Source organism: Danio rerio, chromosome 7, assembly GCF_049306965.1.
Source record: "Danio rerio strain Tuebingen ecotype United States chromosome 7, GRCz12tu, whole genome shotgun sequence".
Taxonomy (NCBI): domain Eukaryota; kingdom Metazoa; phylum Chordata; class Actinopteri; order Cypriniformes; family Danionidae; genus Danio; species Danio rerio.
Genome location: NC_133182.1, coordinates 56,367,524 through 56,385,352, shown reverse-complemented (window position 1 = coordinate 56,385,352; position 17,829 = coordinate 56,367,524). Strand labels below are relative to the sequence as shown.

The 17,829-nt window shown below is 33.8% G+C and overlaps 1 protein-coding gene across 1 annotated transcript in view; it reads left to right on the top strand.

Annotated features, from left to right (window-relative positions):
* piezo1 (piezo type mechanosensitive ion channel component 1 (Er blood group)) overlaps positions 1-17,829 on the top strand; it is a 188,287-nt gene that overhangs the window by 90,412 nt on the left and 80,046 nt on the right. The window contains exons 4-5 of the mRNA XM_691263.10: positions 2,568-2,610; positions 4,524-4,677. Of these exons, the coding sequence (XP_696355.4) occupies positions 2,568-2,610; positions 4,524-4,677 (197 nt within the window). The remainder of the gene's footprint in view (positions 1-2,567; positions 2,611-4,523; positions 4,678-17,829) is intronic.

The window sequence follows — 17,829 nt, the reverse complement described above, 5'->3', positions numbered from 1 at the left end:
TTTGTTAATGTTTTCCCCCTCGGGGTAGTTTTGTTTTGCCTTTTTAATTTATTATTGATAAATACCCATTATTTCTTTGCACTTGAGTCTTCGCTCCTTTTCCACTTAACTGACTGTGACAGGTGTAAAAACATTAGTATTTGATTATCCAATATACAGTACCCTGAATTGATTCAAGAGAGAACAGCAATGCATTTTGGAAATCTCAGAATCAATTTCTCGAACGATTGCTTGCCACACCCCTATGAATAAGGGCAATATTCATATATTTCTATAATGACATGGTCCTGTGAAATGAAGAAATTGATCAACTCGATTGCTTTTAAAAATGGCAACTATGTTGTTTTCAGTTTGTGAAACTATAGTAATGATAGTGCAATAGACATACAATAACCATTAACTCTCATTATGGTGACAGTAGAAAGTGCAACAGTCAGTTCGATTGCCACAGCGAAGGAAGTCCGGCCTTTTCTTTTTGGTTCTGTGTGTTTGGAGAGGGGGTGGGGGGTGTACATATCATATTTGCTCGTTTGTTATGGCAAACACTGTCATTTGGTGACTACTGAGTGCCTGCATTGATATTGACTGAAGAAATGACATCACTTTAAATCCCACCACATACCGTGTTGTTTCAGTGTAGTCATGTGGTCTTTGCTGTGGGTTTTGTCTTTGTTCTTCAAGTATTTGTAGCTTTTTCCTGTGATTTACCATTAAAACAGCAGTAAAGGAGGTTGATGTTGCGGCATGTGTAATAGCTATGTAATAGCTGGAAAAAAACTGTAAATATATTTAATTTTAATGGTAACTAATGCTTAGGCAACAACAGTAATGTGGCAGGTCACTTCAGACTTTATTTAACATATGTCATTTAATTGTGAATTCAGTGAGCAGTTCTCGAAATCTTAGGATTCTCCCATTCATTTAGATGGGACTTTGAGGCATTGCAAATATGGACAAAGAGTTAGAAGACTTTTCCTGTAAGGGACTTTGTCCATAGTCTTAGAGTCCCCTTTTGTGAATGACAAATATAGACTACTGACACCTGTTGGTGTAGGCAGATTTTCCCTCTAAGACAGGCACATAATTTATGTTTTAAACCACCAGCCTGATTTCACCAAGTAGTAGATGTTCCTGAATTAACATGTTGATCCTGGAACAATATTCAAATCAGCCAATCAGAATTAAGGGATAAGTTTACTGTTTATGTTAAGTTTAAGCTCATGGGTAAGTTTATGCACTTCTACTGTATACAAGTGCTATCCAACTATTATTGCCCTCTGATTTTGGGAATAATATAAAATTATGATTGGGTTAGGGGTAAGAAATAGTTATGGTTTAAATTTTCAAACAAAAATGATGTTCCAGGATCAACATAGATATTAATTTATGATCACATCGTATTTGGCAAAATCATGACTTGCATGCTTAACAGTTGCATTTTACCATTTCAATCCATTGAGGCAATTTATTTATTTATTTATTTATTTATTTATTTATTTATTTTTTAGGTCTAGCTTGAGCACTTTAAGCTTAGCATAAATCATTGGAACAAATAGAACCATTAGCATCTTACTCCAAAAATTCAAAAGAACTGGCGTTGGAGAAGCAAAGTTCCTTGAAAGCAAATCAAGTTTTTTGATTAATACGACAGATCGAGAGTGTAGTTCTTAGCCATATCAACATAGAGAATAACAACTTAACATTTGTTGGTCTTAGCACACAGTGTAACTACAGTAGAGTCAAGCTTTTAATAGGAATATTATCTGTACTCTTTTTTTTTTTAGCCTTAAAGATTTAATCAGATTTAATGATTTATGTTAAGCTAACCTAAAAGTGCTCCTGCCAAACCTGAAGATCAGTTGAAAGGATAAAAAATAATAATAATAATACAACTTAACTGCTTAACATGGGGGACTTATACAATTACCAAAACAAATGAAATGTTCCTTGGAACTTAATATTGTAATCCAGTTGCAAGATACCATTGACTTGATAACAATAGATGTTTTGATGTCTTTTTTGTTGTTGGTTCCATAGTAATTTGATTAACTAAAAAGTCATTTTATAGTCTACACCTTTTTTTCTGTAAACAAGTACCTATGAAATAAAATCAATATCTGATCGCCAAACCGATTTGTCCTCCAATTTTTTGGATTTGACAGAATCACAGTATGATGGAGCAGCTGATGTTTTAGAATGACATGATATATATGTAAGCTGTTTGAGCAACCACAGTCATTAACTTCCTTCATTTGAGGTTTTGCGTTTGGCTTTCCAAACTGTCCCGAAGAACCTTATGAATCATCACAGAGTTCCAGACATCTTTAAGGAGTCGCCAGGCAGGCTGCAGAGAGTTGAAGGGCTGGTAGCCTTTGGCTGACTCAACCAAAGGAGAGTTCAGTGGCTCATGGAAATGTTTCAGGAGCTTTTGCGAGGGCACTTGCGGTTGCCTCCTCTTTATGACCTACTTGACAATGTCCAGCACTTAGAACTCATTGTGACTTACTTTATCCAGTGTACTAACCATCTCTCTCTCTTTCTCTTAATTTTTCTTGTTCTCTCTTTAGGCAGCTCATGGGAGACGCTATCAAGACATGTTGGAGTGTCCAGGTATGTGGAGAATGTAGAGAATGAGAGCACGTGTGTGTGAGGAGCCACGCTGACCTATTGAAGACCTTATGAACTCTTAAGTTCATCTGACATTTTTATCAGGCTACTGTGTTTAGTTTTAAGTCATTTTACTTTGACAATGGAAAAGAAAAGGATTTTTATAATACATTTAAATTGCTTATTGTCATGCCATTAAAGTGAATTTCCTTCATGTAAATGGTGGAAGCTAATAAAAAAATGCTAAGTTAAACGAAAAAAATTAGAGATGTACAAGTTTAATTTAATTTAATTTAATTTGTTTTATTTTATTTTAATATCTTTATCATGGCCCGTGCATGGAATTGTGAGATCAGTTATTTATTTATTTATTTATTTATTTATTTATTTATTTATTTTTGTAGAATGGTTTTTACACTAAACATTGACAAAACATGATGTTGCTGTTTATAACATCTTACTGTCTTTTGTATTCACATTATAATACAGTTATTGAATTAGAAACAATAACAAAAATATCTATATTTAGATACAATAATAAAATATTGTAAGTAAACATAGGAGCCTAATACTATGCTATGGAATTGTGAGATTATTAATTGAGTAACTGGTTTATTTATTTATTTATTCATTCATTCATTCATTCATTCATTTTCTTTTCGGCTTAGTCCCTTTATTTCTGTGGGGTTGCCAAAGCGGAAAGAACCGGCAACTTATCCAGCACATGTTTTACACAGCGGATGTCCTTCTAGCTGCAACCCATCTCTGGGAAATATCTATACACATTAGTTCACACACATACACTACGAAAAAATTTAGTTTACCCAATTCACCTGTACCACATGTCTTTGGACTGTGGGGGAAACCGGAGCACCCGGAGCAAACCCACGCGAATACAGAGGGAACATGCAAACTCCACACAGAAATGCCTACTGAGCCAATAATATCTGGATGCAGTCTTTATGATGCAAGCTGAGATTGCATCACTCAGCGATGCAATGTCAGACAAAATGGACTTAATGGAGTGAGTGATGTCACTGTGACGGGTAGGGTTAGGGGTAGGGTTAGGTGAGCGCATTAAAAAGAACTGGATGCAGCCCAGATTGCACTGCACCAGGTCTGCATCCAGACTCCTCTCAAATGAGCCGAGGCTCGAACCAGTGACCCAGCGACCTTCTTGCTGTGAGGCGACAGCACTACCTACTGCGCCACTGCTTCGCCCCACTAATTAATAATTAATTGTAAAATTAAATATTTTTAATGGTAATATTTAATATTTCAGCAGGTCAACATAATAAGCTGTTACGTTCCCCTCAACTCTGTCTAAAGGGACACAGGCACGCAACAAAATGTTAGTGGAGTTTTGTGTGTGTGTGTTAGCAATGAGGTCCCATGAGCAACCTCTCAAAGGACTAGACAAAACTATGCGACCTGAATAAAGATTAACAAAAGGTTTATTGAAGGATTGAGGGAGGGTTAAAAAAAACTTCAAGAGGTGGTTCAAGCCAAAACAAAAGTTCTCTAACTGAGAGAAAGGGAAGAACTAAATAATCTATAAAAGAAAGAAAAGAAAAATAAACAAATTATATATTTAAAGTCTCACAAAAGAGCCTCCACACACACACAAAAACACACTGTTCTATTGGAGACATGCTGCTTAAATGCCCACAACTTTACTCATCCTCCAATCACTGAGTGGTTCATGAGTGGCAGCAGGTGACGTTCATCATCTCCTATTAGGGTGTAGCAGAGAAAGAAAGAAAATACAAAACAGAAACAAATACATCCTGGGACGTAACAAAGCAAAATACATATTTTCTTAATAATCACTAACAGTCTTTTGACTTGTTTGTTTGCAACACTTTATAGTTTAGATATGACGCTGTGTAACAGCTGAATTTTGTTTGCTCCTTCAGGCTCCCGCTGGAAGATCCTCAGGGTGTGCTGTGGCTCCTGACCCCAGATTTGGGCGTCTTCATCATGTCGCTGATCACCCTGATCTTGTGTAGCCGTCTGTTGAAGAAGAGAGACGAGGGCTCCGTTCCTCACATGTCTGCTCTTCTGCATGAGGTGAGCTGAACTGAACTTTGGGAATTTGTTGAGTAATGCTGTTAGTCTGGGCCTCAGATGCTCCACCCATAAATGCTGTGGTGGTTAGTGCTGATGCAATCCACCAAGTGCAGTCTCATTAGCTTAGTTTCCATCCAAAGAGGTGAATTAGATTTATGCGCAAAACTGGAATATCACATAAAAACTTTGTGAAGCCACTGTGGGCCTTTTTCATGATAAACTACTTGTGCCTTAGAAAAAAAGGATGTAACAATGAACGCACGGTTGTTTTTAAGGGAGCAAGACTACTCTTTGGGAGCTCAGATCAGTTCTGAGAGGTAATAATATTAATTTTAGAATGACCAAAACAACATGTTAGGTGTTATACGATGGTTTTGATCTGCTGTTGTATCCATAATTTTTTGTTATCGCATGATCAGTTCAAACAAAACTCAAAATCTAGACATCAAATATATATTTTATGGGACGTCTATTTCTTGTTTTCTTCATGCCATCAAAACTTTTATAAATATTTTCTCCAGTTATAATACACCTGAGCTGACAGTTTTCCTTTAGCTTCTGCTTGGTGTCAGCCTGGACTACTGAACTTTCGAACTCTACTAAGCACAAAATGTTCCTTTTCATCTCTTTGTTACATGCTGGTCTGTTATTATGCTCTTATTGATTTGACAGTTACCTGCCTCTTTGCAGCTTGTAAAAAGGAAATTGTGGTTGGTCTTTTTTAAGTTGCCCAGGTGGGGTTTCCTGTTTAAGTGTATATTATATTAAGATAAAAAGTCCTTCAGACATTATATAAAACAACTCTCAGACTAATGCTGTTTATGGAGTATATGTTAAGTATGCACTTAGTTCTATCTTGTGTACATTTTGTACACTTTTGTACTTTTTTGCTTTGGTTAATTCCCGGTTAATGGTAAATAAAGTTATGGAGAAATGCAAAACTAAAAATTGCTTGTATTTTTTTACAATTATTAATAAAATTTGTGAATATCGGTGGTTTAAAACTTTATATACAGTTGAAGTAAGAATTATTAGCCCCCCTGTTCATTTTTTTCCCAATTTCTGTTTAATTGAGAGCATATTTTTTCAACACATTTCTAAACATATACACAATAAACAATAGTTTATTAACTCATTTCTAATAACTGATTTCTTTTATCTTTGCCATGATGACAGTAAATAATATTTTACTGGATATTTTTCAAGATACTTCTATACAGCTTGAAGTGACATTTGAAGGCTTAACTAGGTTAATTAGGTTAACTAGGCAGGTTAGGGTAATTAATATTATTGTATAATGATGTTTTTTCTGTCGAAAAGAATTATAGCTTAAAGAAGCTAATAATATTGTCCTAAAAATGTGTATTTAAAAAATAAAAACTGCTTTTATTCTTGCCAAAATTAAACAAAATTTTCTGAATCTGTTAAATATTATTTGGGAAATATTTAAAAAAGAAAAAGTTCAAAGGGGGGCTAGTAGTTCTGACTTCAACTCTATAGTATATACTGTATATGCTACTGCGATGTATTCAGTGTTGTGTAATTCACTTTGATTACTTGATCATTAATCTTGTATTTAAATTTAAAAGTTACTCAATGAGTAGTTTAATAATTGACTCAATAATAAAGATCCACAGTAATCTTACAATAGAAGTCAAACTCTTGATTTATTACATTTGAGTCAAGCATGTTCTTTTAGACTTTATTAAAAATAAATAACACTTACATTTGAAACATTTTATGTATTAAAACTAAGATGTTTTAAATGAATGACTTTGTATTTCATATATGTATATAGTATTAATATAACGACATGCATTTCTAAAACATTACATTGTTTATGCGTGTGCAATTGTCAGACAGTATTTTTTAGTTACAAATATAAACTTATTATATTATATAATTTTATTATTTTGTATATAGCTTGTACGTCATAAACAACTGTAATTAAACCATCTAAACAATTTAAAGTAATCCCTTTAATTAGCTTATTATGCAGAACAAAAAAAAATTAATTGCAGTAAATAGTTACCTTGTAACAATTACACACAACACTGGCTCTACATGAACCAAGATGTAGTGTTAAAAATGTTGCCTTTTTTTTTTTTCCATGAATAGTGTATATAATTAAATGTTTAAAAAACAGACCTAGTTTTAACATTCAGTGATGAAAAAAATAAAATCGGATACAGCATGTGCAGATCAAAGGCCACAAACATTATAGTGCTTAATCGTGTTCTGTACACACACAATACAGTAATAAATGGGAGGCATGACTACATTTGTAAACCAAACCACTGTGACAAAAATTGTGTATGAGACCGAACTGAGCAAACAAGAACAAAAAGCGAAAATAAGAACAAGTTTATAGTAAACTTAAACCTAAATGCTTTATCCTAGAAATAAACAAGTCACATATACCGAAGTCATCACGACCTGTCTACTTTCACATCATAAACTAGATGATGTAAGCCTGAAGATGCTTAAGTGTCTCTTACAAGTGATAATGGCAACACTTCAAGAGCAGACTGTCTTTCAGACATGAACAAAACAAGACACTATTTTAATTAAAGCCACTGATCATAAGAAGTCTTTTGTAACATTTATTTAAGCCATGATGTCAATCATTACAATTTTAGGTATGAGTCATGTTGCACACACACACACACACACACACACACACACACACACACACACACATACACACAAAATCATTTTGGTTATTAATTCTCATATAAATGTATTTGTCACTCCAGAAAGTTTGCAATGTGTAAATGGCCTAAATTTAATGCCACAAAATAGCTGTTTTCCATTTGTTTCCACATTCAACTGTAACCGTGACAGCTGTAACAACAACAACAACAGTAACAATACATTTGTGTTCTTCTTAAACCCAGAGCACTATGCAAAGCAACTACAGACATAAAAATGTTAGTGAATCGAAAAAAAAAAAAAAAAAAAAAACGATAAATAAAACATGAGAAAATGTATATTTTTAAATATGCATGAAATGACACTTGACCATAGTTATTTTGCTATAGCACACATCGTTAGTCATAAGGTGAATAATTTAAACACTTGTTTTTGGTCAAATTTAATCAAAATCTATCCATGTGCATTCACACTGGAACTGTCAGTCTGAAGTCTTGGGCAAACTATGCATAGCCACGCCCCTCCAACCGTTAGTTTGCTGCAAGTGAAAGATAAAAAGGGGAGCACAAAAATAAAATCCCTTCTTCAATATTTTTTATTATATTACTGGGTTAAAGTTTGCCACAACTACTTGTTCACCTGACTTTAAAGACTTAATTAAACATCATTTATAATCAGCATTAGAGTTCATTCATTAATTTTTCTTTGGCTTAGTGCCTTATTAGGGGTAGCCACAGTGGAATGACCCTCTAACTATTCTGGCTTATATTTTACGCAGCAGATACCTTTTCTGCCGCAACACAGTACTGGAAATCACCAATGCACTCTCGCATTCACACACTCACTTGTACAATACGGCCAATTTAGTTGATTCAATTAACTTATACCACATGTCTTTGGACTGTGGGGCAAGCTGGAGCACCCGGAGAAAATCCATGCAAACACGTGGAGAACATGCAAACTCCACACAGAAATGTCAACTGGCCCAGCCGGCACTCAAACCAACAACCTTCTTGCTGTGAGGCAATAGTGCTAACCACTAAGCCACTATGCCGCTGTATTATGATATTACATCACCCAAATATGTATTTATTTACTTCTAAATCTTTTTGTCAGTGCAGACTTAACTTATGCTCTGATAATCTGAAACTGATTATTTTAACCTTGAAAAACAAATTCAAACTGAAACAACAGGACAAAAGTGTAGTTGATGACTATAGGGCTGGGTATTGAATTCAGATGATTCGATTAGATTATGATTCACAATCGATTCCCAATTTGATGAAAACAATTACATTTAATTTAAACAAAATGGAATTTCAAAAAGTGAATAGGGTGAACATAATTTTACAAATGATAAATTAATTTTAAAAAAGTATTAAGAGTAGTGTGAGTGTGGCCATCACTAGGAGTATGTGCGAAAATCAATTGTTTGGCCCAGCCTTAACTATTTCACGTGTGTGATCACCCTGTTCTGATCAGCCTTGGCTGTTCCCTGAAGTGTACGATCACGCCAGAGTGCACATCATCAACTGCTAAAGTTCAAATCTGATGGTGCACGCTGAGGCACAGTAAGAGGTGCGCAGCACTGTGTTCATAAATCACAATTTATGCGTGCTTTCAAACAAATAACATTTATTTTAAGTTTCAGACATTCAAATACATATAACTACAAGTAAAACATACCATTTAAGGTTTGTAAATGACACGCGAATGTCTACGGAGATGGCAATAAAATTTATTTTTCAATGTAACTTTGTTCACATAAGATACACACTATTTATGTTAATAGAATATTTTCTCTATTTCTATTCCAGATAAGCCGTTGGTTATTTCAGCAGAAAATTATGAATAAACTTGACGTAAATCCAGCAGATCTGATCTCTCCTGTGATTGTTGCTAGAAGGAATACAGCTGCAATCAGAAGTTAACAAGAAGTATTAATATTATCTATCAAATTACGCATTAATTTTTTTATTAGCATACCCCTACCTCAACCCTAAACCCAACCATCTCTGTAATGTAAAGATATTATTTGTTGTACAGTTGCACAAAAATTATGCTATATTGACATGCGCATCCTCAGCTGGATTCCATTAAGACTTAACCCTTTCCAGCAGCTAAATAAATGTGTAATTCAATAAATAATATAACCACTTCTCATTAACTTCCAATCGCAGCTGTAATCCCTTCTAGCAACAATGGTGACAGAAATCCTGTCATTAAACAAATAATACAATCATTATTCAGCTGTTTAAAAGACAAAATATATTTTCTATCACATATTTGAGAATCGGAGTATCAGAAAACTCACAATGTAATTAGAACATTAGTCAATATTTACAAAAAGGGAAAAAACAAACTATATACTGTAAATACGATATATATATATATATATATATATATATATATATAGATCATCATGCATGAGGGTCAGCTAAACCTGCTGAAAAAAAAAAAAAAAAAAACTTAAACCAGCCTTGGCTAAATAGCTGGTTTCAGCTGGTCGGCCAGCCTGGTTTTCTCTCTCTCTCTCCCTCTCTTTCCCTCTCTCTCTCTCTCTCTCTCTCTCTCTGTTATTTTGACTCATTGCACTGTTCCAGCACTGTACAGCAGCCCAGAGTCTGACAACTTCCTGTAGCTGTTGCCAAGGCGACAACATCAACAAACACTGAGACGAGCTTTCAGTGTGTCAGCATAGAAAAATAGAAGCTTTATAAGATCAATTAGCAACAGAGGCCCAAGTTCCCAACCAGACATCTGCGTGCGCATGTGTCTGCTTTACTGGAGTCTAACAATAGAAACCGTTTCAACTCTGCTTATATATAAAACTTATATAAATATTATTCCCAAAGCTGACCTCTGCTTATACCTGTCTGACTCATTTCTACCCTGAAATGTGTAAGAATAGGCAGGACGCAGCTGTGGGACTCTGCTGGAGTTGGCAGTTCTAATTTTAAAATGTACTTTGCCATTTTTAATTATATACAGTATTAAAGATTTTTTGAGAATAAATTATAAAGGACATTTTCCATATCAATATATTATACTTAACAGCTATAGAAAACACCATTTATAATTGATTTAAAACTATTTTAGGATGTATTTATTATAATATTGTAATAATTGTATGTATGTATGTGTCTATCATTCTAAAATACAGTGTGCTAAAACAAGCTAGCAGTGTGTTAGTTAATTCATTCCATACATTACATGCTAGCAGTTAATCATGCTGGAAACACCTTAACATTAAAATTGTAAAAGTTTTGTTAGATTTTAAACATGTTGACTAAAATGTGCTAGAAACACGTTAGCAATGTGCTAAAACATGTTAGCAGTGTGTGAATGGCATTTGCTATGTCAAAATGTTATACTTAAAGGCCATAGAAAACACAACTAACAGTTTTATAATTGATTTAAAACTATTATAGGATGTATTTATTATTATATTAGAATTTACATACGTACATGTCTGTCTATCCTTCTAAAAAATACTACCCTGCTGAAAAATCCAGCTTAAACCAGCCTAGGCTGGTTGGCTGGTTTAAGCTGGTCGACCAGGCTGGTTTTAGAGGGGTTTTGGCCACTTCCAGGCTGGTTTCCAGCCATTTCAAGCCTGGTCTACGCTGGTCAGGCTGGGAGATGACCAGCTAAAACCAGCTTGACCAGCCTAGCCAAGCTGGGAGTCCAGCCAAAACCAGCTATATCCAGCTTAAACCAGGCTGGTCAAGCTGGTTTTAGCTGGATTTGGCTGGTCATTTTCCAGCCTGACCAGCTAAGACCAGGCTGGAAATGGCTGGAAACCAGCCTGGAAATGGCCAAAACCCCTCTAAAACCAGCCTGGTCAACCAGCTAAAACCAGACAACCAGCCTAGGCTGGTTTAAGCTGGATTTTTCAGCAGGGTAACAGTATGCTAAAACATGCTAGTGGTGTGCTAATTAATCAATGCGATTAATGTGACATTACATGCTAGCAGTAAATCATGCTAAAACATCTTAACATTAAAATAATTGTAAAATATTTGTTAGAGTTTAAACATGCTGGCTAAAATGTGCTAGAAACATGTTAGCAATGTGCTAAAACATGTTAGAAGTGTGGGAATGGCATTTGCTTGGTCAAGACATTATACTTAACAGCCATAGAAAACACCACTAACAGTTTTAGAATGTATTTAAAACTATTATAGAATGTAGTTATTATTATATTATAATATATGCATATGTGTCTGTCATACTAAAACACAGTGTAACAAAACATGTTAGCTGCGTGCTAGAAACACCTTAACATTAAAACAATTGTAAAACATTTGTTGAAGTTTAAACATGTTGGCTAAAATGTGCTAGAAACATGTTAGCAATGTGTTAAAACATGTTAGCAATGTGTAAATTACATTTGCTGGGTAAAAGCACTGTAATTAACGACCTTAGAAAACACCACTAAGAGTAAGTGTACTAGTTAACTAGTTAATAAATGCAATGAATGTGACTTTACATGTTAGCATTTATGCTACAAACATCTTAACATTAATGTATTTATATTTGTCAATGTTTAAACATGTGCTACATGGTTTAAATGTGCTACATGGTTAAAATGTGCTACAAACATGTTAGCTATTTGCTGAACATGTTAGCAGTGTATGATTGGCATTTGCTAGGTCAAAACATTATACTTAACAGCCTTAAAAAACATCATCAACAGTTTTAGAATTCATTTAAACCTATTATAGGATGTATTTACAGTATTATAATGTTAAAATATATGCATATGTGTTTCTAGCTATTATTCTAAAACATATAAATAGTTTGCTAAAGCACACTAGCAGTGTGCTAATTAATTAATGCGATGAAAATGAAATTACATGCTAGCATTAAGCTAGAAACAGCTTAACATTAAAACATTTGTACAAATTTTGTTAGTATTTAAACTGTTGGCTGAATTGTGCTAGAAACATGTTAGCACTGCGCTAATGCGTGTTAGCAGTTCAGTCATTGATAGTTTTGCTAACCCAGTTCAATCATGGCATTTGTTGTAAAAGTGGGGTTACTCTAAGGGTGCTCTGCTAAACACTTGGTTACTACATAATTTATTCATTAATAATTTATATTCATTAGAGAGAAACATGTTAACAAGTCAGCTAGCAGTGTGTTAGACATACTGTATGCTAGCTATGCAAAACATTGCTAAAATGCAATGTTATGCACAATGTTAAAACATGTTAGTATCATGTTACAGTATATCATTCTACCTACAAGGTACATTTTTTTTTTCTTATTTGTCAAATCAACATCAAAGTTTATACATAAAAATTAATGTGTAGTATATCGCTATATATTCGTTGACCTGATTTAGTTCATCAGCCAGTTTTTTCAGAAAGCTCCATCATGCACAGAAATGAAGTTGTGAAGAAAAAATTGTCATTTCTAGCAGACTTATGCAACAGTGTTACTGTAGTTAGCATTTTAACCACCTAGCAACCATTTGCCTTGTAATTTGGTGCAGAAACAACACAATAATATTATTTAAGCAAAGCATTTCCTAAATATTAGCCTGCGGTAGGGGAGTGAATGGGCTTTGTTGTGAGCACAGCATTTAGAGGATGATGCAAATCTATCCAGATTCAATGAGTTTATACATGTCTCAGTTTTACGGAAAGGAAAATAAATGATGAAGCAAAGCCAGTCCAAGTTTTAATGTTTTTTGATGAAACAGTAGAGTTGGCAGTAAAATCACTGAAACGAACGGATTGTCATTAAACACAAAAGGAATTACGGTGTTTCTTGATTAGATATATTATGTTTGATTTAAGCTACAATAACTATGTTAGTCATAATACATAGCGTATTTAAATTATTTTAAATTTTAATACAACATTAACATTTAGGTAATTGCAATGCAGAAACAAAATATGTGGAAAGCTCTGTAAGCAAAGATGAAAATAAACAAAAGGGATAACAAACTACTCAAAACAAAACAGCTATTTTTATAACGCCAAACACCATCCTATATCTACCATTTTACCATCAGGAAACCATGTTTTGGTTACAGCTCTCCCTACTATTGCAATTTTACTTACCCTCCATTTGTCCCAAACCTGTTTGAGTTTCTGGTAACACTTTAGTCCAGGTCACAATTCATGCTAGTAACTACTGTCCTATTACCTATTTTTAAGATATTACCTGTTCATAAGCAGTTATAAAGTATGATCTTATTCTACATCCCTCATCCTACCCAAAACCTAAACCCAACTACTACCTTACAAACTATTAATGAACGGTTAATTAGTAATTTATTAAGCTAGTAGTGTTAGTTATTGTTTTTTATTTTTGACCTAAAGTGTTACAGACCATCTGCAGCGCAAGGATAAAGAATGAGTCTCCTCCATTCAGCCTCTTTACTTTCTCTTTACTTTACTTTTACTCTTCACTGCTTTACTTTCGTGAATAAGGAAACTGTGTTGTATTCACTCCACTAAAGAAATCCATTAGCCTGCATGTTTGTGTAAATGTGTAAAAGTCTCCAAAACCCGACAGATGGACAAATCTAAACTTTTTTTTTAACAACTTTTTTTTACTTAAACATTGTCATACAAATTGACAAAGGTTTCATTTTTTCAGTTAAGCAAAAAAACAAAAATAAAAATAAATTAAATTAAAATAAATAATACAGAAAACAAAAACAACTGCAAGAATAATATTGATTCAAAATAAATTAACACGCTTTGAAAGAAAATTAACAATATTAATGTTAAATAATACAGCAAAAACATATTTGTCTAATCTATATACTTTCAATGTCTGTCAGTTCAAGAGAAGAGTCACCATCTAGATTCTCCAAAAAGTCATAGAATATTTTCCAAATAGATCAAAATATATGAATTTTGTTTTTCAAAAAATAGGTTATCTTTTTCAAGGCAAGGCAAGAGGTCATCCCCTTTGTCCACTGGGATACCAGAACTGTCTTTTTTCCCCCAAAAACATGCAATTACATGTTTAGCTTCCCGCAAACATAAAATTAACAACACTCTTTCATGTTTGATCACATGAAAGTACAATGGACAATTATGCAATATACACAAGCTGGGATCAAGAGGAATTACTTTACAAATGATTTGACTTACAATGTTCAGTATTTTAACCCCAAAACAACTGACTTTAGTACAATCCCACATACAATAAATCTAAACTAGTTTTTATTAAATGTTAAAATTAGGGTTGCACTGGTCTGAAAATAGCTACAAATTGCATGTCTTACGCTTTACTTTGCTGGGTGTATGATAGGGCCCCATGACTATTTTAAAGAGTTTACATTTTAGAGAGTTTCAAGCGTTTTAATAGCACATAAAAAAGCTTAATAAAGATTAATTTCATTGGATTATTTATATGTTGATGACAACGCAATATTATTTTACAGTGGATTATTACATTTATGTACAGGAATACTGTAAGATTCTCCCCAGAAAGCCATAAAGCTTAAAGTTTCACTTTATTTTTTGCTTGTTTGTGTTTATTAATGATTCTAGTTGGTATATATATATACACACACCATACTATATATACCAACTAGAATCATAAATAAACACAAACGTATATATATATATATATATGTGTGTGTGTGTGTGTGTGTGTGTGTGTGTGTGTGTGTGTGTGTGTGTGTGTGTGTGTGTGTGTGTGTATATATATATATATATATATATATATATATATATATATATATATATATATGTTTGTGTTTTTTTATGAATCTAGTTGGTATGTTTAATATACATATAAAATATGAAATTTTATTTCACTCCTCTACAAAATCTTCCCATTCGATCTACAATAATGGCTTTACAAATAGAGCTGTTTAAGTCATCAGCTGTATTCATATTTATTTTGCAGGGGGAAAAAATATTGTAATGGCAAATGTTTCCAATATCATGCTGCTCTTGGTAAGGTTCACGGGTGCATTGTACCCACTGCAAACGTATCGCTTTGAGGGTAGTTTTTCAAGACAGATGACTGTATGGCTAAAAGCATGTTTTATTTATTTATTTATTTTTGAGAATAAATAGCCAGCTTACTAATTGAGTTTTAAACTGGCCTTGAATACTGATTGCATGGATTTGTTTAAAGGGCAGTGGAAGCCTCACTGGGACTCAGTGTTAATGCTGGAGAAGGTGTTAATACAGTCACATGAGGCTGTGGAATGAGGGATGACCCCGACACTGCTGAGCACTGTTAAAACACTCAGCTGAAAATCCTTGAAAGGAGACTAGCAAGTGTTATATATTTATAATTAGGGATGTTCAAAATCGGGATGATACACTTAGAGGGAAAACATCTTTAGTGATGCACAACAACACTTTTCAACTAGCATCTTTTCTTTAGTGTATGGGGGGTGGTGATCTTGTGACATTGTTGTGACATTACTAATTTTTTGCAAGCAACACAAAATGACAAATAATACTGTATATATTTCCCCTTTTCTGCTGTTCATAAAGAATCATTTCTGATTGAGGTTTTAGATGCATGTTATTCTGCTAGTTAGTTTTGTCAGTCTTTTTCTGTGGCAGATCAGTAACTGCTACTTAAATCGGTTGGAAAACGTTTTTGAAGGTATCCTTGCTTGCACCAGGTCACCTGTTTTTCAGCCAAAAACATGCAAACATGTCTGGCTCTGCAGGCCTGGTCAGCTATGAATGCTATGAGCCTGAGGAGCCAAGAGTAACACACTCTCACATGTACACACAAGAGTAAATGCTTGAGAAAATATCCTGCACCCTTTGATGTTTTGCAGACATTTATCACTTTCTAGACACATGCTTGTGTTCCTGCATCTCTACTTGTTTCAACAAAAAGTCACATAAACTCAAGTCACATGTAAGTCACATAAATTCAAGTTCGCTACTGAATGAGTCCATCATGATAATGTCATTAATGCTCGTCTTTTTCCACACTCTTTACCCCACATTATAACAATAAAGCAGACTAATACTACTCAATAGATTTTTCTGAAAACTTAACTACAGAGTAAACAACTCTACAGTAAAAGTATATAATCCCTAGCATGTCCAATTTTGGTTAAAGCAATTTGTCAGAAAAAATACAGCCTCCATCTTTTATTAATACTGATATATGAGACATGGTTCATTCATTAAATAAACAGAAGTCTTTATTAAACTTTTTCTGGATCAGTTAATAAACATTCCTTTAACATTACACTATCAGGCCTGTAGCCAGCTAATTGAAAGGGGTGCTTATTTCTTTTCTGAAAAACTGAGCCTTTTTGCAGTTATTTGCTGATTTCTATTTAATTATGAGGTATAAATATTGCATTTTAGTGACGTTTTAAGAATATTTTTGCTGGATTAGCTTGTCCGACTTGCTGGACACAACCACACTTTTTGACGTACCAAAAAAAAAAAAAAATCTCCAACCATTTTGTCATATTGCTCACTATACTGTTTTAAGTGTTCATTTACAAATGTGCATTTAAACTGTAAGTTTTACATTAGAGTTTTATATTAAAAAAAGTACAATGAAGAAATAAGCGACGCAGTGGCGCAGTAGCTGTCGCCTCACAGCAAGAAGGTCGCTGGTTCAAGCCTTGGCTGGGTCAGTAGGCATTTCTATGTGGAGTTTGCGTGTTCTCCCTGCAGTCATGTGGCTTTCCTCCGGGTGCTCCGGTTTCCCCCACAGTCCAAAGACATGTGATACAGGTGAATTGGGTAGGCTAAATTGTCCGTAGTGTATGAGAGTGAATGAGTTGGTATGGATGTTTCCTAGAGATGGGTTGCGGCTTGAAGGGCATCCGCTGCGTAAAAACATATGCTGGATAAGTTGGCGGTTCATTCCGCTGGCGCAACCCCCGATTAATAAAGGAACTAAGCTGAAAAGAAAATGAACGAATGAATAAATGTTTATCATGGTTTTGATAACTCTTTGTAAATTCTTTAATATTGTGATTAGCTAAACGCCAAAGGCTGCAATGTAAATCCATATTTATATATACAGTCGATAAATACATATACAATATTTATATATATATATATATATATATATATATATATATATATATATATATATATATATATATATATATATATAATTAATTTATTTTATCTTTGTCATGTTGACAGTGAATATTATTTGACTAGATATTTTTCAAGACACTTCTATACAGCTTAAAGTGACATTTAAAGGCTTAACCAGGTTAATCAGGTTAACTAGGCAGGTTAGGGTAATTAGGCAAGTTATTGTATAACAATGGTTTGTGCTGTACACTCTAGAAATTTTAGCTTAAAGGGGCTAACCATATTGTCCTTAAAATGGTGTTAAAAACTGCTTTTATTCTAGCCGAAATAAAACAAATAAGACTTTCTCCAGAAGAAAAAATATTATCAGATATATTGTGAAAATTTTTTTGCTCTGTTAATTAGGAAATATTTAAAAAAGAAAAACAAAATAGAGAGAGAGAGTTAATGAATGTTGAATTTCTTTCATTTCAAGCGTGTGCCG